Raw genomic sequence first — 23,899 nt, forward strand, 5'->3', positions numbered from 1 at the left:
TTTGCCTGTTAATGACTTCATGTTGATCTTTCATAGTCCAAATATATCGTGAATCATCCTATCAACAAGAGCCACTGGTGGAGGTTCCGATTTCAGACTTCTTGTTTAGGCACATGATTGGAGATGAAATGTAAATGACTGCACAGAAAGACTTTTTATTTTCATTTTTTTATTTAAGGTATCTTGGGCAACACGGTGGTTGACTGGTACTGCCTCACAGTGTAGCACTCTTGGATCGATTCCAGGCTCTGGCCTTCCTGTGTGGAGTTTGGATGTTTGCCTCGTGCCTGCGTGGGTTTTATCTAGGTACTCCGGTTTCCTCGCGCATTCCAAATACATGAATGGAAGGTGAATTAAGCACTCTAAATTGTCCTTAGGTGTGATTCTTCTTCTTCTGCTTCTTCTTCTACTAGCGGCTGCTGAGTCCTTTGGCTACAGCACAGGATTACATTCCAGCCGTGCAAAGGCCCACAACCCATGTCAGCACTTCAACATTGTGGAATCCCCCATCGCTCTCGCACAGTCTCCCCACGCACACACGCATGCACACACACATGCATTCGTGCAGCGCTTCAGGTTTGGTCTGCTGGACTATTTTGTCTCGTTTGATTGGCGCTTTCACGGTGGTCCGGCCGAGACACATTTGGGCTTTGATGCAAAGACGTATAATAAACACAGCAAATTAGAAACAAGGCCTAACTTTTCTTTTGTTGAAGGGTCATGTACGGTCAGAGGGGGAAGACTTTGATGGGAATGTATACAAGAGGGAGACACGTCCCGTCTAACTAAACATACACATGGCAGCGTTGTCCTCAGAGTAGTGAAATGGTAACCAAGCGGTAGCTGTGTTGTTTATTTTTTCAAATAAAAACAATTAATGATGACAGAATGTTTAAAAAAAGTTCTAATTTTGCAGTTACTGAATTTGTTATTAGAAAAAGAAATGATAATGTTGTTGTGCTGCAACATCAGAAAAAAAACAAGGAAAAAGCTAAACATCTTTGTAAAGTTAAAAAGTTTCCGGTAATGTGAGTGAGATTGTTGTGTACTGTTGGCATCTTCAGTGTCCTTTTCATTCAATATTGTAAATTAAACCATCAATCATATAACCCTGGATTGCAGTGAAGGTGAATTGCTGATGCTTACACCTTCACATAGGAGTTTCTTAATATCACGAGTGAAAACAATAACTAAGATTCCAACCTGGTGTGCGCAGTACAAGTCAAGTGAGCAGAATGCAAGAGTGAACAATCAATACTGAAAGGAAGAGATCAGCACATGCAGGTCGATGTCAATTGCCACTGAAACAGTCTGTTGCTCTCGTGAGCATGCGGAGGCACAAAAGACTCAAGTCAGCATCTTGAGTTGTTCTGTACTTGGGTTGAGGGACGCAGGGGGCAATAAAGTGAAAATATATTGTGGTTGCACAGGATTACTTCAAATGTGTTGTCTGTTTCTAAAAAACATTGCAATCTATTAGTGATTTTTTTTTTAAATTATCGACCTAGATAATCGTTTATGGTTTGTGTCATGTTGTGTTCAAACTTTCAGGGATTCCGAGTTTCTGACTTTCTTCTTCTTTGGTTACAGCAGGAACTCAATTGATTGATGGCGTGATGCTGCTGAGGCCAAGGAGCAAATCAATAGTCATTGCGGCCCTTCTGGCAGCCACTAATTTAAACCATTGGTCTTTAAACATTCAGGGATTAGCGTGCTTCTCCGAGAGTATCCTATTCATTTTAAAAGAACATCTTGAAGGTGACGTGATGAAAAATTAACGTTTTTTTGCATATAAAGTTGTGAAACAAATGCTCTTTTAAGAGATTGCCAATTCTCTTTCGAGAAAATTGTCTTCAATTTGACATGAGAAATCTGATAAAAGCAAAATGGCTAAAGTCATACGGCCAACTGATGTAATTGATGACTATGTGTCCAAGAAATATTGAATGATTATTTTCAAATAGGAGTTACATAAATATATTATCTAGCTATATCAGTGGGTGTGCAAAATATGGCCAGAGGGTTAAATATGAGCCACTCTATTCTTTAATGAGACCGACTGATCATTTTTACATGACATGATCGAAAGTCTTGTAATAAATATTTTTCCTAGAATGTGTAGTTTTTCATGATTAAGCTCTTTAGAAGTCTCAAGTGAATTGATTTATTTTAAATGCAATTTGTGCAATATCTCTATTTGCATATATAATTCAAATTATTCCATATTTTCCATGTTTATTATTATTATTATGATTATTATGTACTGTCGGCAGGTGTCACCTTCAGGGACAATTCGAAACGACAAGTTTTCCTCACAAAACACCCGAGTGACTCTTCCAAACGTGTTTATATGTCAAAGTCCAATGTATATATCAAATCCACATGAACACACCAATGAATACATTATGTATGATCCAATGAATCTGTTTTCAGCACGAAATCCATGACTAGCTTCCGTGACACGCCTGAAGCGACCGTGGAGTGTGTCCGTGTCTCGCTAAGTGATTCGTCCTCAGCGAGTCCCGTGATCACCTCGCAGCAGCGGGAACGCATGAGGGGGCGGGGCCAGAGGCGCGTTCTCTCTCCGTGGTGCTGATGGGACGCGGTCTTCTGCGCAGCCGGGACTGCGCATGATGCATGACAGATGCGCGCGCGCGAACCATCCGGTGAGCCTCCATCTTGGTCTTCCTTGACCTGCCCAAATTGATCCACCCCTCTAAAAAACCAACAAGAACCAAAACAACACAGCGGTAACACAGCCAAGATGCCGCTTAGGCGCGATGATGTGACTCTCCTTTAAAGACAAGCTTGCTGGAAGAAGGACGCTTTAAAGCCCCCTCGGGGGAAGAAGGATGGAAAGGAGCGGCAGCGGCTGGTCGGGAAGGCGCCGTTAACAACAATTAGCCCCATCAAGCTTTCGCCGGTTGGTCCGGAGGGGAGTTTTTCGTCAAACGTCTGACAGGTGACTCAATGTCTTGACGTAATGCTCGTAATGTTTACGTTGGTGACGCTTGCTGGCCGCCATTTTAGAGAGGGAGGGGGCGATCCTTGTGTACGTCTTTGCGTGTGTTGGCATCCCACCCCTCTCCACTCTCATCCCTCCCCAACATGGTGGTCGCTGTTTGGTCTCCAATGCAGCAGCCCCTGTTGCACGTGGTGGTTTTTCGTTTGTTTAGGTCTACCCAAGCTGGTCATGACATTAAGTACACTTGCTCAAGCTAATGTAAGAGCCGTTTTGCTTGACTGGAAAGGCACTTGAGAGTTGACCTCCGTCAAGGTCCAAAAATGTACACAGTATGCTCCTCCAGTACATGGCAGAGTTTTGTCACTGAGAGGTGTGCCTGATATTTTTGTAACAGACCAACTTGCATATTAACTGTATTAAATGTATGCTTTATTTGGCAGCACTAGCACATGCACCCAAATTATTTTTTTTTATAATTTTCTTTATAAGAAATATAGACCACAAATAAGCAATATAAACTCCTCTTATTATGGTACAATGTGCTTCTTGTATGTCAAGTGGCAATGTGAATGGATCTCTTCTTGTATATTTTCATTATATTTATTGGGACTGTTCGATATCATTTTTTTTTTCCGGACTGATACCAGTACGAGTACTCACTGATACCGATAGCAAGCACTGACAAATAGTAATTTTGATACAGAAAAATTCCCCCAATAAAAAATGCCAAATCATTTTAAAGTAAGCCCTATATATGTATACCCCAATATAGCACTTTTTCTTAGAATTGCACAAAGTTAGAGGCAATTTGTACTCTACTAATATCTAGTTCCTGATCCGAAAACATTCACTAAAAGGGCGGCCGATACAGATATCTTGAGTACGATACCTTGAAATAAGGCTAGTATGGGTATAATGGTATCGTTACTTGCCTATCGCTAATATCGTTTATTTATATTGATTTTAATGAGGCAATATTAGTGATTACTTTAAAAAAACTATCACGTTTGATCATGTTCAATCTTACGTATGGCACTAAAAAAGTGACATTGCGCATCCTTAATTGAACATTTTGGTCTGACGGTCGTTACAGATGTGCAATACTGAATCGGAAAGTTTTTTTTTTTTTGCCAATGGTGTATAATGTAGTCACTGCATTGCATCAAAATTTGATGATCATTTTAAGGATTTGTCATAAAAAATAGGGTGCAAGGGCCCATTTGCTGGCAGCTTTAATATTGTTTGGGTTTTGGTGAACAGTCTTGGAGTCATAGTAAGATTTACAAAAAAATTAAACAGGAAGTCTGCCTTTTGGTTGAATTCAAGGGCTCATGTTTTGGAAAATTCCTACAAACGAATTCATCCAAATAATCCCCAGTAAATGGCAGCTATACTGAACAGATGGGAGTGCAAGTGTCCATTAACTATTAATGTTTGCAGTAGCTCTTTTCCCCATGTGGTATCAATGTGGTGATATGTTATTGACCTTGAAGTCTTTATACAGCTCATGCATATCTGTCTGTCACTCTGTGTGACCCAGTGAGCTCACGAAACACTGACGGGATCAAACAGAACGAGGGCGATCTTGTTCATTGGTCGCAGAGAGACGACTTCAGCCAGAGGCAAAGTCACTTGTGAAAGATTTCTGCTTGGCTCGCAGGCTTGAAGGCATGTCCAGCGACATTTTAATGATTTGTCAACAGTGTTTTTCTTTCTATGAAGTGCACTCTATTACCGGCATTGGCTGATGTTGACAACAAAGCAATAATTGTTTCCTAATTGAAAGCCTGAATGGAACACTGCCTTTTATTGAGTTTATCTGGGAAATGATCAATTAGTCAATATTTGGGCTGCTACATTTTTATTCATAATACTGTGTCTCCTTTAATTCTATGAACTTTGAGAGCTTACCTTAAACATCTCAAATATTATTTTTTTTAGAGTAAAACATCAGATCAGCATTGAAAAGCTGTTCTTGATGTTTTAACTGGATAAATAAAGGTTGGCTAAATAAAGGTGGAATAACAAACACAACTTGTCATTACTTACATTTTAACGTTCACCTACAACTTTCCTATCAGTCTTGCCACACATTTCACTTGAATGTAGCTCATAACACGAGGCATTTCAGTCATTCGGTGTCTCAGTGAGAAACTTGTGAAAGGAATGCATATATGAAAGATGAAGAAGAATCATGTTACCTTTCTGTGGTACCTGCAACATAAGTAAAAAGGAACAAATGCGAATAAGCTAATAAGGAAAACTACCTAACGAGCCAAGGAAACCATTCTGCTACAGAATTACCATGTTTCGCCTCAGTGGAGGTCAGTACTCGAAAGACAGATCCAACTCCTGTCCTAATTAATGAAACGGCATTGACCTAGCTGAGGAGCGGCAGAATTAAAAGGTGTTGAGCTGGGCAACGTCCACGACGTCCACTTATGAATATGATGATGAACGAGCAGGAAGGAGGTTATGAAAAAGGTCCAGGCCAAGAGAGTCCGTCTGGAGTCTAGACAGTAAACTGTGATACTTAATGCGCGGGATGCAAGTTTGGCTGCGACATCACGATAATGTATGGCGACTACATCACACGGTTGATTTATGACTCCCATTACTGCATACATCAACTGCCCCTTAATAGATATGCTGTGTTTGTCATCTCTAGCTTGGGGCACAAGGTTGGCTGTGTGGATGTGAAGATCATATCACTGTTTGATTTGTCCTCCATCTTGACGGCTCAACCGGGGCAGTCTCAAGATGGTTTTAAAAGGTCCTAATTTGTATTTTTGTACCCGGTCAGGCTCCACTCGACACGCAAGATGGGTGTCCAGAAGAAGCTGATGGTCTTCCTTCTGGTGTTGTGCGTTTGCCTCCAAGGAGTGTCTACCAAAGAGAAGGGAACCAAGAAGGGCAAGAAGAAAGGGAAGCAGGTTTACTGCCCGTCGTAAGTACAGCAAGCAAACACACGAGCAACACAACGTTTGGAAATTGCTGCATCTATTACTATGAGTTGGATTCATTTTTTTAGTTTTACTCTACAAGTTCTAACAAATAGTGGTCAGGGGTCTTATTGACTTAACTGCAGATGGTGGGAGGGGGTGATCTAGTTTTACCAGTATCTTACAGTGTGTGACCAGTAAATGTAGAAAAAAATAAATAAAACGACCACAGTAATAATCGCCGTTTACGATGCACAAATTCACCCATTTAAGATTTTTTCCTTTGTCACGCATCCCCAAGGGAGGATCTTAGTTGGAAGCATAAAAAAATTGAGAAAGTCTTACAGTCCATTTCAAAGAAAAACAATCCAATAATTTGTCATGCATTTATTTTTAAGTGTAAAATGAGTTTGAAATGATAAAAAAAAAAAGTTCACACAGCTTGACGTGACTTGCTGTTTTCCATGAAGTGAAAGTTGGCTCCCAAAAAGCCGGGCAATGACGTGTGGGAAGAATAAATGGAAGAATCTGACATCTTTTGTTTGACCAACTGAAGCAGCCAATGGCTCATCAATTTTCCAACAGGCCCTGTGGGTTATATAGATGTGTCTGCCATAAGTATACTGTGTATACGGTATATCGAAAAGCTGCCTTAAATGGTAACAAATGTAGTGTAAGCTGTATGACATTCTTCACGTCTTTTGTGGAGCCACTTGGTTCCACTTTAGCTGCAGTGCTTGTTATATGAGTGAGGCTGGGGGGGGGTTATCGAAGGGGAATTATGTGTTTTACTTTGATCATGGCAACAACACACACACAGTGCGCAACATTCCTGCAGAGCGCTCACACCGATTTTGTGTGCGGGATAACGTTTCTATAATGACATGTAAAGTGCTCGGAGAAGGGGGGGTGCGAGGATTCTTGGCAGGAGCTTTCATTGCCACCCACGGGGGGGGAAGCTTTCTCTTCTCTGCTCTCCTGCCAGACCTGCTTCTGCTGCCTCTCCGCCTCCGCCATCCAAACATCCCAAACATCCGCACCCTCTTTATATGTTGCTGCAGCGGCTAGCTTCAAAAGAAAAAGAGGATTTTTTTGGGAGGACGTGTAGATTCTTGATAAGCACGGATCAGACCATCAATCAGATCAAATGACTCAGAAAGTGGTTATTCGATTCCACATACTAATTTGTCATCTGCTTTCACATCAGATACACATGACAAAATCTCTTGAAGATGTATTGAATTATATCTTTTCAAATACTAATGTTGCAAAAAGGCGAGTGGCCATTGAGACAGAAGAAGCCTGGATTTTATTTTTATATTATACTATTATATTTTTTACTTTATTTTTCGACTTGTACTGTATATTGGACATTCTAAATATATAGTTAACGTAGTTTAATTTAGACATGGTTTGTCAGATTTTATTTATGTTATCCAGATATTCTCTAGTGGAGGACAGATCATGTTTGTTGATGTCCGTTCCCATTGTTTGGGTGGTCGCCTTTCAGCCAGACGCTAATGGAATCCACCACTGTTACTCCCTCCTGAAGGTCTAATTGAATCAGAGTGGAGAGCTGGAATGTGACGGCCCTATTCTCTCTTGTTTTTGTTTTTTTTTTGCAGGCAACTGTCATCCGAGGATCTGGCCCGCGTGCCTGCCAATTCCACCAGTAACATCTTGAACAGGTTACTGATCAGCTACGATCCCAGAATACGGCCCAACTTCAAAGGTAAGTCCGAATGCCTCTTCATCTCCGCCATCTGTCTGTCTGGCTTTTACGAAGGCCGCCGGATTGCCGGTGTCATGCTAATTTCACAACAGCTCCTCGGAACGTCTTCCTCTGGATTCATTTTCACTCCAAGCGCATGTTCACGAGAGCCCGAGTGCTCAGAGATGTCTTCAGCTCGAACGTGATGGAGTGAAAATGAATTGTTCAAGATGGTCAGCGTCACATTTTCAGATCAGATTCTCCTTGTTATAGCTCATTACTTCTTTATTTTGCAAATCTTTCTCTAATTGCTTTTTGTAACATTATTATGTTATTATTTTTATCAACATCAATGTCTTTCTTGTACTGCCCTCGGGTGGCCGGGCGTGCACACCATAAGGAGTGTCCCAATAGTCATTCAGTCAAAACAAATGTGGCAAAAACACTTTAATTTCTTCACTGTATGCATTTACAGTATTACAAAGTGCAGTTTTTCATATTTAAAAAAAAATGTAGCTCTAAAATTCACCAGTTTAATGTCCCATGGCGATTTTGATTTCACAATGGGTACATACATGACCTTCTTTCCTTGTCACCTTTGGATCTATCATTATTGTAAAGCCAACTCGTTGGCAAAATTGGTGGTGCAAGGCCTCCATTGAGGGGTGAAGCCGATTAATTTTCAAAATAATTTGTCATAAAAACAACTTTTCACAGTGTGCGGTCCGATGAACTTTTAGCCTCCAGCCACGAACGTCCCAGAAAAACTAGCAAGTGTTTGACTGATGTCCTCAACGGTCGTCTTTGGGTCAATCCGCTGATACTCTCTGTCCTTGACAAGACTTGTCGGCGGGCCCATGCTTCCGCCAGCCTAATCCGCGAGCAAAACATCTGCTCACCATTCCAGTGACCAAACCCCCCCCCCCCCTCCCAAAGTTATCCATTAGCAGCGTGTCATGATCACTCAAAAAACTGTGCATTCCTTTGACCGATGCTTATAAAACATCTTGCTTTGATCAGGATTTCAAGCTACTAGAACATATCTAAAAGCAAACCACATGACCTCACTGATGCCATCTTTTGTTTCAAACGCAGGAATACCCGTGGAAGACCGAGTGAACATTTTCATCAACAGCTTCGGCTCCATCCAAGAGACGACCATGGTGAGCATTCATCTTGTCGAGCCATATTTCACTCAGTCGGGCCTGAAAAAGTGCTTTATTGCATGAGTGTGAGGGCAAATTCCCATGCCCTTGCTCAATGGATGGCTTCATTTCTGATAGAGGAAGCACATTTCGAATGCTAATGAAGAGATGGGACTCAAGGACAGTGCGTCACAGGAAACAATAGCTGCAGAAAGGTCTTACAGTAGACATACGTATGTTTGCCTACTCACAAAAAATCAATTGTATTGGACTTTTGGGGTGAACCTGAAATGCACTAAAAGTTAACCTTTCAAGGAAAAGTCATTTGACCTCAAACTGGACCATTTGCAGATCCAACACCTGCTGTGAATTTTGCTCTTCAGCAGCAAGTTCTCAATCTGCAAGACCAACAAATATCTGGCAATTTAAGAAGGTTTCGTTACCATGATGACAGGGATGCAGGGACAACTGCAACTGCGTACACTTTGACACCGTGACGTTGCAGAAATTCCTTACACATAGACAGCATCCGACCTCTACCTTCAAAAGATAGGAAAGTAGATTTAAACCCAAGAGTCTGAAACCCTCAAAATATGAGATTTCCATCCTCCCCTTGTTTCCCTCTGTTGGGTGTGCAATGTCACGACAACCCTCTTCCCATTCTTCACACCCCCCATGCTGCCGTTAGCACATCTATTTTTTGCTCCGAGGATGACTAATTCCACGCTGTGGCAGTTGTTTTTCTTTTACACCGCCTCAATTTAGCGATTTGCTGGCTGTGTTAAATCCCTCCAGAAGGGAAGCTTGACTCCGAGCCAAAGAAAAGATTGAGTTCCATGGCTTGCTCCTTTGTACAAAGGCGAAAGGTGTGTCAGAGCAGCCCCTGAGTGGACCTGAAGAAATGACAGCATATCTTTGAAATCTCTCGAAAGGAGAAACATACTTACAGTTTTGGCACGCCGACTCAATTCTTTGAAGCGGTTTCGTGTAACAGCCTAACATGAAACAAAGTATTCTTTATTCCTCTGTTTTATCTCTAAAAAAAAAACAAAAAACCTGAAATGACACTACTTACAACAAGCACACAACAAAGACCTGACAAGCCAAAAAAGAAAACAGACAAATTGTGGCGATGAGAGATAGCTGGGCAGGGGATGCAAGAGTATGTGGCTGACAGAGCTAAAAATCTGGTGAAATCGAAATGTGAAAGTATTAAAACAAATCGCTAAACACACATCGAAGAAAAACAGCTCTGCTCCCTGCTCCAAAATTCTTGTAAATGTGCATCCAGCCTGTCAAGCTCATCACAAAGCAACAGGTGGCGCAATAGTCACATTACTCCACTTTGGGTTGCGGGAGGTCAAAACAGCCTAGTGAGGTCCAAAAAGGCCTTGTGTGTTTCCAGCTCTCGTCACTTTCAATCAATTCACAATAACAGGCCAAACATGAATAGAAGAACACATCATCACCCTCTTTTTCTGTATGCATGTGTGTGTGTGTGTGTGTTCCCCTGGTAGTAGCATTGGCCCGCAGCAGGAAGGACAGAACCGAGGTCCAGCTTGTTAGGGGTTATGTGTGTGCATGTGAAGAGGCCGTCTGGTGTGCAGCTGCGGGGCTTCTATGAAGTCAGCAGTGTGTGTGTGTGTGTGTTGGTGCAGGGTTGACTTCACAAGACAAATAATCTATGTACGTACGTATGCACATTTAGGCAATTTTTGCCACGGTGGTCACGTGATGCGATCAAAGCTCGACAGCAGGTGAAGATAGTTTGAAACGCATGCGTCCGCGAGGCCTTTGACTAAGGGCGTTTTTGGCAATGTGAGCGTTACTTGCCCGTTATTCATAGGAACCGCCACTTTACAAAGTCGAAATAAACATAGTGACTAGAAATTAGGGATGCAACTAACGATTACACTGGTCAACAGCAATTTTTTTCAGAGATGGATTATGTACTTTGGCTTAAAACTATTTTGATGCGGAATTTCAAAAATGTCTTTACCGCACATTAGGTTTTTGAAACATAGTTTATAGATTTTTTTCTGTGGTCAATTATATACTCCATTAGAGAAGCCAAATTGATTAAATAAATAGTGATAAAACAAATATGAATTAGGTTAACATATTTGGGGCAAATTTCAAGTCAGAATAGAAAATAATATTGCTGATATTTTACATGGAATGGCTTTGAGTTTAGTTTTATTTCATTCATTTAAATTTCTGTGCCAGTGGATTAATTAGCCTTTACCGATTCAACTGAAATACTCTGTCGACTAATACGATGTCTCTCCTTGACAGTTTTTTATTCATTCCGCCACTTTGCACAATCGAACCAAATGCAACAGCTAACAGTCACTCGCAATTAATAAACTCCAATGTCAATCTTGTGTAATGATTGCAATTGCTCCTCATGTCAGTTAGGACGTGGCCATCTTGCCCAGTGGAGATAACCAGAAGATGCATGCAATTATCCGCAGGACTACCGAATCAACATCTTCCTACGGCAGCGCTGGAACGATCCGCGGCTCAAACTGCCGCAGGACTTCAAGTCCGACTCGCTGACCGTGGATCCCAAGATGTTCAAATGCCTCTGGAAGCCAGACCTGTTCTTTGCCAACGAGAAGAGCGCCAACTTCCACGATGTCACGCAGGAGAACATCCTCCTCTTCATCTTCCGCAACGGTGACGTGCTCATCAGTATGAGGTATTTCAATTTGAATAGTTATAGGAATGGAATCTCATGTTTTACTGATCGGTGTGAACTTGGCTAAGTGCTTCTTTCATAACAGGACATGAAAAAGTTGCACATGAATTTGGCCTTTTTGGTTTGATGCAGCAATTATTGGTATCCTAAAAGGGTAAAATTATGAAGCTTTTTTTTGCCTATGCCTAAAATTGGTGAAGCACCGCCTCAAATGATCATTGGGAGGATTCACCATAATATTTCTCAATGCTTGCAAATTTTATGACGATTTTTCTAATGAATCTGTTTGTCCAGTGAGTCGACTTGACTGTGTGGTAGTGCACAATTATCCTTGCAACATCTAAAAGTAAAGCAATAAGGTAGTTGAATAATTTCCCCCAGGCGTCTGTAGACAGGTTGTAATCATGTGCGGCTGTAATTTCATAGTTTGTTGATCTAGAAGATGCTCGCTCTTAATCTCTCATAAATGAGTCCCCTGCTTAGGCGCAAATGAGATGCCATTAAAAATGTCTCCCTCCAACCCGCAGGTTGTCCGTCACGCTGTCTTGTCCGCTAGACCTGACGTTGTTCCCCATGGACACTCAAAGGTGTAAAATGCAACTGGAAAGCTGTGAGTCCCACAAAAAAAAAAAAAAAAAGAAGCTAGGAACATTTAAAGCCACACACACCTACATTTCGTGTCATTTCAGTCGGCTACACCACGGACGACCTGCAGTTCATGTGGCAGACGGGGGACCCCGTGCAGATGGACGCCATCGCCCTACCCCAGTTTGACATCCGACAAGAAGACATAGACTACGGCAACTGCACCAAGTTTTACTCAGGGACAGGTACCGCTGTTGTGCTGTCATTGCAGTGGAGGCAGGTTACCACGGCAACAAGGCCAGACACAGAGATTGCCTCTGTGTGTTTGAGACAGGCGGGAGGGAGCACAAGGCTGATTTGAGATTCATGTTACATCAAACATCCCTTTGAACACTTCAGACAACATGATAAAGGCCAGACGTGGAGGCAGGCGCCTTAGTATGTAGGTACACTGAATTCATAGTCCAAAGAATGGAGAGTGTACACGCGTACATGCGTTATTCCAAGGTCTCTAGTTCACTCTAATTCGAGCAAAGAATGAGTCAAAAATGTTCTATTTGAGTCAAGTATTAGGATTGAGCCTTCCTCATTTATCAAATATATAATTAACGGTGGTAGTTTTCTTATAGCTAAGTGAGATTAAATGTCTAATTTTTGAAATGAACTAATTAAATTAACTTGTTAATGTCTTGGCAATAATGATAACGTTTCAAAGGAATGAGCCAAGAGTGAGGCAGCACTGGATATAAAATAAAAATTGACACATGTTGAAGAGAAAAGTGCAATTTATTTTTCACTGTAATTGATCAAAATGCAAAAAAAAAAAAAAGTTAAAGTCCTGACTCCAATGGTAATGATACTATTGATAGTAAATCAAGGAGCGTTCTCAATTTTTTTACAGTAATACCTAAAAATGCTGGTTTGTGATCCGGCAGGCTACTACACGTGCGTGGAGGTCATCTTCACCCTGCGACGACAGGTGGGCTTCTACATGATGGGCGTCTACGCACCCACGCTACTCATCGTGGTGCTCTCCTGGCTGTCCTTCTGGATCAACCCCGACGCCAGCGCTGCCAGAGTTCCGTTGGGTAAGGAGGCTCTTTTCCCAGGTCGCTGACAAAATATGAATAAGTATCCCAGCGGGAACATTCAAAGGTTGTCAAAAATGCAACATTTGCGCAAATAAGGTGTGAAAGCCCACAATGTACTAAATAGAAAGAAGTCTTGTGGGGTGGAGAGGGGTGTTTTGGCGGATCACTGAGTTCTCTTATACCTGATGTCGCACCATCAATCACCGAGACACCGTGAAGGACTTTATCTCGCAGGCATGCATGCACGCGCCTCCGGATGCCATTGATCAATACGTAACAGATGTGCTTGACGGATGGGATTGAAGTCCTTCACAAAGCAAAGCAGGCCAAGGACTACATACACACTTTCAGGGGCAGGTGAATTCTTGAAAAGATAACAGCAACCGAAGCACAACATTGTCTTGTTGACGATAAGACGGCTTCCAAAAGCAACAGTAAAACTAAAGCAAACGAAACACAAGCAACGACTATGGGGAAATGCAGTGTACTGAGGCACATCAGGTGTCAGACTACCGCAATACACCACCAATTACCGCCAAGGAGGACTTACTTGATTTTGCCTTAAGTATCGGTGGCTGGTATCGACAGCGTCCACGAGTAACTGATACCTAAGGTATTTAGACTGGTATCGGCCCGATACCTATACCTTGTAGCATTCCTAGTTTCAAACAGAGGTTGTGAGGAAAGATTAGGTTGTCAAGCTTGGGTTAAGGTTTCAAGCCAGTGTAAGGGTTTCAAATCCAGTTTCCAAGTCAGGGTTAGGATTTCAAAGAACAAGTTCAAGCCTGAGGTAAAATTTCAAACAAGGGTTTCTCCACAGAGGTACGGTTTGAAATGTTGGTTTCAAGCCGTAATTAATATTTCAAAGTAAGGTTTTCAGCAAACGTGCGGGTTTTTGTTTCAAATCAAGGTTCCACAGGTAAAGGTTCCATGTAGGGTTTTGAGCCTGAGTTCAAACCACATTTGAACCCAGGGATTGGGGTTGAAATGACATTTTCAACCTATTTCAAAGTAAGGCTTTCAGCACAGGTGTGTATCTAGTAGTGCATGACTTGCATTGTCATGATGTCCTCCATCCTACCTCCAGTCGTCCATCATCACCTCCCTCATGTCATCATCACCTCCACTCCGCATGGACGCGTCCTCTTCGCTCCTCTCTAATTGGGATCACTGCAGGTCACTCAACACTCAGGTGTGTGCTGCCACTCTCATTTTGTTCCGCGTGCTGTGTGTGTCTGTGTGTGGGAGGGGTTGTGTACATGTGTCCAAAGTTGTACTTGGGCACTAAGGGAATGTAGCCACCTGCTTTAAGCACATGGAAAAGAAGCTGCCGTGTGATGAAAACAAGCCTCTATAATGGGTGGGGAGGCTCACTGTATGTATTTATTGAGTCCCAGCAGAAACATTCTGTTAATAGAAGGGGAGTGACTCTGGTTAATGGGGGTTAAATGCAAACCTATGCCGCAATCTGGTTGGCTACACCCAACAAAGACATTAGCAGGTTATTTGAGGCCGTCCAAGTCGAGGAACAATCACGAGTGTATGCTCACACAAACCATGAATGCTGCTCACACAAGTTTGGCCGCATTACGTTCACAATGCATAAAAATCTGGTTTGTATCACATTGCTCGGATGTTTGATACAACTGTATGATAGGATTGCAAACTAGGCTAAGGATTTTAAATTTGGATTTGAAGCCAAGGTTATGATTTCTAGTCAGTGTTTCAAATTATTGGTTGACACAAGGGTTTGGATTTCAATTCAGGGTTTGAAGCTGGTGTTTGGGATTCACGTTAGGGCTTCAAGCCAATTTATAGTTTTTCCAAGTCACTTAAACGAGGGTTCCAAACCAGGTTTAGGGTTTATATTGATGGATTCAAATTAGGGCTTCAAATTATGAGTTCAAGTCTGAAGGTTTCATGCATGTGGTTTCAAAACAGGCTTTGCGTTTCAAATGAGGGTTGAAAGTAAGGTTACGATTTCAAACCAGGGTACTGGTAAATATTTCAGATTAGTGTTTACGTCTAGATTGGGGTTTTAAATTTGTGTTTCAACTGGTCTAGTTAGGTTTTAGTATCGTTTTCAAAGCAAAAGTTACGTGACGTCCTCCATGTTGTTTCCCCACCTGTAGGCATCCTGTCGGTGCTGTCACTGTCTTCCGAGTGCACATCTCTGGCTTCGGAGCTCCCCAAGGTGTCATACGTGAAGGCCATCGACGTCTGGCTGATCGCCTGCCTGCTCTTCGGCTTCGCCTCATTGGTGGAGTACGCCGTGGTGCAGGTTATGCTCAACAGCCCTAAGCGCATTGAGGCCGAAAAGGCCAGGATCGCGTCCAAGGAGAAGGCGGCGGGAAAGGGCGCTGCCAACACCGCCGCCAGGAACAACACCGTCAATGGAACCGGGGGGACGCCGCTCCATGTCAGCACCTTGCATGTCAGTACATCACGCTATCACCCGCTCGAATGAGTTGTTATACTTCACGTTCACGCAACTAAAATCTAAAACAGGCGAGAGCTCAACAGCTAAATGTCTGCCAAGCCAAACAGTCAAGAATTAGATTCAGGTCATTCTGCTATCCAAATGTGTTTTAAGCCTAAACTTTCTAGCCAGGTTTAGGGTCACAAACTAGGGTTCCAAATTTGATTCGTACAGGTATGGGCATCAAGTTTAGGGTTTCAAATTAGGATTTGTAATGACAATTGCAAACCAGGTTAGGAGCTTCACAAAGTAGTGGCATTAAGGCTTCAAAGCTGCATTTAAAGCCAGGGTTAGGGTTCCAAGCAAAGCTGCTACGTTAGAATGAGGATTCGTTACAAGAGGCTCAGATGTAATCTAAATGCAAAACAGTCAAATGTAATGGATTAGAAAATTTGTGCAGTCTGTGTGACTGAAGTGTGACGCGTGCTTGTCATTTATCCATCCAATTGTGCGCTAATGGAAACCAATACTCCTCAGGAGTCCACCTCAGTCTTCTTCGAGGAGAATTACACCATTTCCATTGTGCTTTAATGAGCGATGCTTGTCGGAAGCAAATCAACATAATGAAGCTCAAATGAATTTAATGTCTTCCACTGATTACGTGCTGTTCACCAGGCAGGCCTTGAGAGAGGTCCGCATCCTGATGGTGGTGAAAATACCAAGAACAAAAATGGCCAATTCCATTGGCAACAATGTCACTGGCATTAGTGTACATAGATGGAGCTCCCCAAAGGTCTACCCTTTGCCCAGTGTCAATTACTCCATTTCGACATTTTTCACAAATTCAATAGATAATATCAGATTTTTTTTTTAACCACCCAAATACTACCGATGCGATTTAAAAATTGTGATCCACTATACTGCAATTGTCGATTTTGAATTTGATGAATTGTTCAGCCCTAATTTATAAAAGTAGTTTTCAGTAGCTCATATGTTAACAGACATTGACATCAGTGCATGGTTGCAGGTGGCGGAGACACGCTGCAAGAAAGTGTGCACCTCCAAGTCGGACTTGCGCACCAACGACTTCAGCATCGTGGGCTCGCTCCCGCGGGACTTTGAGCTGTCGAACTTTGACTGCTACGGCAAGCCCATCGACACGGCCGCCGGTGGCAAATCACAGGCCAAGAACAACAAGAAACCCCCTCCCCCCAAGCCTGTCATTCCGTCGGCCGCCAAGCGGGTGGACCTGTACGCCCGGGCCCTCTTCCCCTTCACTTTCCTCTTCTTCAACGTCATCTACTGGTCCTGTTACTTGTGATCGCCGACACCCCGGTCCTGACCTCCCACCCATGCCCCCCTCCCCCCAAAAAACAAAACAAAAAAAACGGTGCTTCCTTCCATCAAAAGCGTGTTAATCCCACTCGTACAAAACTAAAACTATATAATCTATTTATCTTATCTAAATGTTATTTATCATCACTACTGATGATTTAGTCAACAGCTTTGCCAAATGCACACTTCTATAAAAAAAGAGTTTTTATCAGGGGTGGGCAAAGTGTGGCTAGTAATCTCGGCCACCTATTATTTACAGTGCATCTGGAAAATATTCACAGCACTTCACATTTTTAGTCACGACCAAAACTCAGTAAAATATTTTTTTCACGCCCAAAATGTTACTCTCAATTCATATTGTCATATTTAACATCTAAGTTATTAGATTCACTTTTTTTAAATTGGTGCATTGAGTTGTTGAAAAGTGTATTTAAATTACATTTATTTATTAATTATAATTCAGTTTCAATTTTACGTATTTTCCCTACATATATGAAATTGTTCTTTTCATCTCATCTGGGACAGTGTCTGTTATGAAAATGAAATGTGCAAATTGGGGAAAAAGGTTTGCCCACCCCTGGCTTACTGTATATATAAATATATGTTTATATATATTTATATACATATATAATATATATAACATGTACATAGCTTCTATTTATCATGAGCTTATTTTGTTTCTCAAGCAGAACGTTCCGTTGTTACGTTGCATGTTTTTTAAAGCCGGGAAACGCATGCATGTGTGAACATATAAGTAGAATATCAAAGTAGGCATTTTAAATGACTTTTCTCGGGTGGGGGTTTCCCTAATATTTTTGCTCTTGAGTGACAGGCCCCACTGCCACCCCTTCACTGTGATGTTTTCCACCTGTGTATGCGGGTTGCAAGCAAAAGCTTAATAAAAAGACAACTTTTCACGTAACGTGATGCACACCGAAAGCTGTCGGGATGCTTATCATTGATATCACCCCGAAAATGAGACAAGTTTTAAGTGCTTGGTCACTGGACTAATGTTCCTTTCCATTACCAAAAAACAAAAAGAATAATAATCAGGTGATTATTTTTTGTAAATGTGATCTTTAATTGGTTGAAACAGTCTGGGAATGTACTAAACTTCTATTTCAGTGCCAGTGTTCTTACAAGTTGAATTTTCCTTTAGATAAAATGTGGACGGTGCTCGAATACAGTGGATCTTCATCCTAAAAGGTGATTTCACAATACGGCTAGTTTCAATTTTGGAAATTTAGACCTGAGTATTGTCCCCTTTCTTTCCTGGCAAACGCTTTTCCTCATCTGTCATTCACACTAACATTTATTGATTGTCAGTATTTAATGAAAAAAGGTGGAGGCCAACCTGGAAGCTGGAACTGTGGTGAAGATGCTGGCAATTTCAGTGATGGGTTGTCATGTCATTTGCTGATCGATCATTGATAGGATGCACAAAGTAAGACATTGAAGCAAACAAAATCTCGTTCACCCCAATGATGTTCTTTGCTGCCATGGTTAATAATCCAAGGTTTCTCAGCATGTACAGTCTTTTTTTTTTTTTGAGGGGGTGTTTTTGTTTATTGATATTCATCAAAGTTTTGGGAGAATTTTAATCATTTATTTTGCCAACACATTTGATTGGGCGTCAGTTTTATTTGGGGCGGGGCCAGTCCCAATGCCCTGCAAATAGCAGGTGTCGACTATACAGCAAATAAGTTCTTAAAATAGAATGAATGGACAGGCCTATTTTCTGATAAGCGATCGGTTGTCTTTTTTTTTTTTTTTATAAACTCGATCGGTCATCGGCTCCTGGATCGTTTGAAGCCTAATTATAATTCTGACTTAACAGCATCTTGTTAATGGTCATCAAAGATCATTAAACAATATGAGAGGTCACATAACATAGATTGTTGTACCAGCGTGTGTGTGTATGTGTGTGTGTTTGTAGCGTCCTAGCGCGCTAACCTATATCACACGGGGTGAGCACTAATCCAACACGACCTCTCACCAGGACGCTGCCCTGCAGGAGGCCAGGATGCAAGCCATGGTGGGCAGAACCGACTGTCTTCATCTGAAGTATCAATGGCCGCTGTACAGTACTAAAAGCAATAAGCATGTGGTGTTGCGTTGAGAACAAAGTAGGTGCTTTTTATTTGTTCCCTTCACCCTCATTTTCTACTTTGTTCTTGTTGATTTTTGTTTTCACCCTATCATTCCAGTCTGTCTTTTTTTTTTTTTTTTTTCCCGTCTGTCATTTTCTCCCATATCGTGTTTACTTTTGCTCCACTTATATTCCTTTTTATTTATTTTGTTCCTTCTAGTTTGCTTAACTTTCTTGCATGTTTTCCCCTTGACCTAGTTGTAAACATTTTCTTTCGATCTTTTCAAATTTCATCTTTTTTGTTTTATAACAGCTTTCTTTTTGCAACTTTTGTTTTTTACTGTTTTTTATTGTTTTGCTTCCACTTTTTTGGTACCGCGCCCTCAATATTTCCATATTTTTTTTATCTGATCCTTTTTCTTATGATTTGTGCTGTTTAATTGATTTTGTTCTTTTGTATTTTTCCCCCTTCATTACTTTCCCCTTTTCTTCCTTTCCTTTTCCTAGCGACTCATTTTCCCCTTTATCTGCTAAGATTAGTACTTCATTAACAAAAGTTATTCTTTCCGTTTTCGTCAACTATACTAACCCAGCTTCTAACAACATCAATGTTCCACATTTGTCTGTAATCTTTGCAATGTGTCTACTCTCAAATAATATTTTCCTATATTGGATTCTTCTGCTTCTTCCTTTGGCAATCAAAATCAGATTTTTTATTTTTAGATTACTCCATAGATTTCAATAAACTGGTCTCATTTTTATTGAATGTTTAATGGACATGAGCCTATGCAATGTTTGGTCTCAGCATTCTTGCTGACCCCGGGACACATCCCTGCTTGCTTGAAGTGTCAAGAGATGCTTGACATTGCAACTTGACTGTTATGTATTCATAACACCAACACCACCCACTTCAAGCTGCAAAAGTATTCTTACTCATCCATTTCCTACTAAATTCATCTTTTTTTGTGGGTCTTTTTCTATCAAATTTCCTGTCAAGTTCTTCCTTAGTAAATTCTCTCTGCTGGATTCATGCAGTGAAATGGTTCCACTGTCCGTGGTGCTGAAACATGTCGTCTGTGTTAGGATAGATATTGATCGAGAGATAAAAAGATGAAAGGAAATAATCATTATGCATTTTTTCCTCTTTACTGCCTCACACTCGAGGAAAACTGCTGTCAGTCTGATACAAGCCCAAGAAAGTAGAAACTTCCCAATCTGTACAGATCTCTCATGAAAGCGCACGGTAGATCGCTGACGTCACTCGAGCAGTCGGCTCTCCTTTCGGCAATCTTCGTCCGCCATCTCATTAGCATTCGGTTCCCGGCTTGAGGAGGAGGGTGGAGGGAAGAGTAGAGAGAGTGGGGGGGTGCTTGATGCTGAGAGAAGAGCGTCGCACTCGGAGCAGGAATCAGCCGCGCTCGCCGCTCCGTCGCTGAGAGTCTTTTATTCCTCGACTACTGGGGTCACTCCCCTTTTATTTTCCACCTTCCACCTTAGTCATCGTTAATTGCATGCCTGGCTGCACACACACAAAAAAGATGCTTGGGATTTAACGCCTTAATCGTCCGTCTCTCTCTCCTGGAATATTCCTGCCTCCCCTCCCTGAGTGTGTGTACGGTAGATGCGGACCGCCGCGGCCATGCAGCAGATTCTGCATTTCTCTGTGTCCTTCCTCATCGTCTTGTGGGGGTGCGCGCACGGAGGCTCGCCCAGCGTCCAAATCGGTGAGTGCAGCCAAATACTCTGAAAAAAAATGTGCGCCAAAAATGAAGCGCATTGCGTTTTAGGAAGATTGACTGGTGGATTTCTTTCCACCCACACAGGGGGGCTCTTTCCGAGGGGCGCGGACCAAGAGTACAGCGCCTTCCGGATAGGCATGGTCCAGTTTGGTACGGCTGAGTTCCGGCTCACGCCTCACATTGACAACCTGGAGGTGGCCAATAGCTTCGCTGTCACCAATTGCTGTGAGTGCCTTGGAAAAAAATTGCATTGCGCCATATGGTTTGGAATGTGTATGGATGGATGCAAGGGGAGAAGGGAGATGAGGGGGGGAGGGGTGGTACACTTGGTTGCCACGGCAACGGCAACATCCATCATTTCATTCCTTTACACCCACAACACCATACATAGCTCGCAGTGATCATTGTCAGTGAGGCAAACGAATACTCCCTCCTCCTCATTTTCACATCTTCATCTCATTGAGTTGAGTGAGAAGCTTTTTTGGAGAGCATCTTTGTGTGCCCGTTAAATGAAGAACAGAGTTTTTCTTTCCAATTAGTTTGTTTAATGAAGGTATGGATGGAATTTGCGCACAGCTAGCAATTTTCAGCCTTTCTAAAAAAATATATTTAATATTTTATCTATCTATTTGTATTTCCATTAAGATTAAGATTAACATTTCCATCTTTTTCATTTATTCTTTGTTGCATAATAAATATTTTATCGTCTAGATTAACAATTTTTTTTTTATTTGTTATTCTTTTATTTATATTTTCATTCATTTTCATTTATTTTTGTGATTAATTTTTTATACATTTTCCCCTATATAAAAGTATTTTATTCATAATAACTACTTTTATTTAGTCTGGTTTGTTTGTAGTTTTTCTTTTCCTTTGACTTTACTTAAATATTGATTGTATTGTATCTATATTTATTCAGTTATACTTTAATAGAGTTACATACATGATACATGATTCAGGTATACATGATAATGATGTTTTGTGGTCAGACATGACATGCATTTGGATTGTTTTTATGTAATGTTTTCCCCTCAAATAGCTCATGTTGAAGTGCTTGGTTGCTATGCGACTGCTCCGTTCAATATAAATCAAAGGCTTGTGATTGGTGCTTGCCGGCGTCCAATCCATATCATTTGCATAAAAAAAAAAGCTTAGTCCCCGGCATGTGCGCTCATGCTGGGCAGCCTGATGCGAGTGGGCGACCATCATCAAGGTGCTCAGCATACAAACACTGCAGCACAACAAGAATTTGCAATCACGCTTTGCATAACATTACATAAGAAATTCCTCCGGGTATGGTGTGTAGTGGAACGTCTGTAGTTCTTTAGTTTCTGAACTGACAAATTGTTGTTGAAAATTGTGTGGGTGTGGGGGGGAACAAAGATCAAAACAAGCAATAAGAATTAAGCAGAAATACTTTGCTTTAGCATATTACAACTGCTGTCAATATTGTGTCCAGTGGAACTTGTTTGTATAGTTGACAAAATGCTAAAAATTATACAGATCACAGTAGATGATATGAATTAAAGGAAAAATACGTTCGCATATTGGAGACTGTTCTGCAATTTATGTTTACATAGTTTGGTTAAAATAACAAATATTGTCTAAAAGTTGTAGCACAAAAGTCTATGAAATCAAGCTTAGAATTAAAGCTAACTAAATTGTTTTGCATAAGCATAGAAATCGATGAATCATATTTAAAAAAATAATGTTAAATAAACTGCATTTATTTCGTTCATAAAATACTTTGACAAAATTAATCAAATCAACGTAAACAGTAAGAGTTAAAGAACCATTTTTTGCTTTAGCTTATTAGAAACTGATGAGCAATATTTGTGTTTCTTTAGTTTACCTAACGTGCTAAAAAATGTCAAAACCAACCAGGTTAAAGCCAATTGCTTTTCTTGGTACTACTGAGCAACTTGTTTGGTTTAGATGAAAATGTATAAAAATGTCAAACAAAATTAAAACACAATCCCTTTGGTAAAGAGTTTTGCATTTTGCGAAATTTGCCCCACGTGCCCTTTAAACTCATTCGGGTTCTTGTGGCTACTCGATGAATAACTCATCTTGGATTTGTTAGCAATGCGAGTATAACCTTAACGCTAAAGGTTTCATTAGCATGCGCGTTACTCATTAGCGTTGATGTGCTTGCCTGACTTTTACACTTGCGCTATGTTCCTATGAAACTAAGCGTGTGTGTGTGCGTGTTCTCGGAAAATGTAAGCGCTCGTCTTCAGGCCTTGTCCTTTGAAAGGGCAACATGACTCAGGCTAGCTAGAGAGCTAGCGGATACGTCCATTGGGGGGTTTGCTTTTGTCTCCTTACCTGATGCCATATCTCCGCATTTAATAGACTGACTCATAAAAGAGAGTCCAGTGGGCATCATGAAGTACTTTAATGCCAGCACTTTCATTTTCACGAAGCTTTTGCCATTTTAAAGACGTTTTTACGGAGAAAAAAAATGTCCCCACTGAGACGGACATTTTGTTGATCAATATGCTGCGCGGTTGCGCGGCTATAAAACAATTAATAACGACAACTTTTTCTGAACTGATAACCTCAAAACTTCAGAAACAATTCACATTTAGACTGAGAAATATAATAGAACGTCCAGAAAAGAAAATACATTTTGTTCGTAAGTATTGACTCGCCGATGTGATATAAGAATTGCGACTCATAATTTGGTATGGAGAAAGAAAGAAAGAACAAACAAACAAACAAACAAACAATTTTGAATGTGTCGCATGATAACGGCAATCTGCAAATAGAGAAAACCAAAACCGTGTTTTTTCCAAACAAGTCATTTTGTCCGTTGACCACTGTCGAATCCGATGGCACTGCCATTAAGCGTAATAAAATCATCAACATTTCAGAATTAATTGCCTAACCCTAACCATCTCTGCCTCAGCTGTCAATCAAACCAACACCTTGAACCCCTGCTGCCCTGGCTCCGAGGCCACAGACATAACTCTAAAATATGCGCGCATAAATCATGAATTCTGCCTCTCGGACGAGGTCAAACGGTGACCGATGCCAGCAGTGAATGTCACACAATCAAGCAGATGAGAAATAAAAAACAGCAGCGAGGACAGAGTGAGGGAAGGCGTAAAAAGACAAGTCCTTTTGGGAACGATGCGGAAACGATTGTCCCAGCTTTTGTCACCAACAGATGTT

The 23,899-nt window shown here is 41.3% G+C and overlaps 2 protein-coding genes across 7 annotated transcripts in view; both read left to right on the forward strand.

The window, feature by feature from the left end:
* The first annotated feature begins 2,572 nt into the window (after positions 1-2,572).
* On the forward strand, positions 2,573-17,833 carry glrbb (glycine receptor, beta b). Its single transcript, XM_037260909.1, has 10 exons — positions 2,573-2,962; positions 5,769-5,912; positions 7,533-7,639; positions 8,714-8,781; positions 11,238-11,464; positions 11,992-12,074; positions 12,154-12,294; positions 12,985-13,137; positions 15,273-15,574; positions 16,587-17,833. The coding sequence occupies exons 2-10, from the start codon at positions 5,788-5,790 to the stop codon at positions 16,878-16,880; spliced, it is 1,500 nt and encodes a 499-aa protein (XP_037116804.1). The 5' UTR covers positions 2,573-2,962; positions 5,769-5,787; the 3' UTR covers positions 16,881-17,833.
* Positions 17,834-20,319: 2,486 nt separating this feature from the next.
* The window catches only part of gria2b (glutamate receptor, ionotropic, AMPA 2b), a 29,243-nt gene continuing 25,663 nt past the window's right edge, over positions 20,320-23,899 (forward strand). For 3 of the 6 annotated variants that reach the window (XR_005099017.1, XM_037260907.1, XM_037260908.1), the window contains exons 1-2: positions 20,320-20,707; positions 20,807-20,947. Coding sequence is in view for 5 of the 6 variants with exons in the window: in XM_037260907.1 (XP_037116802.1) it covers positions 20,605-20,707; positions 20,807-20,947 (244 nt within the window). In the remaining variant the exon portion in view is untranslated. The remainder of the gene's footprint in view (positions 20,708-20,806; positions 20,948-23,899) is intronic. The other 3 variants (XM_037260905.1, XM_037260906.1, XM_037260903.1) reach the window with 2 other exon arrangements.

Source organism: Syngnathus acus, chromosome 10 (genome assembly GCF_901709675.1).
Source record: "Syngnathus acus chromosome 10, fSynAcu1.2, whole genome shotgun sequence".
Classification (NCBI taxonomy): Eukaryota; Metazoa; Chordata; class Actinopteri; order Syngnathiformes; family Syngnathidae; genus Syngnathus; species Syngnathus acus.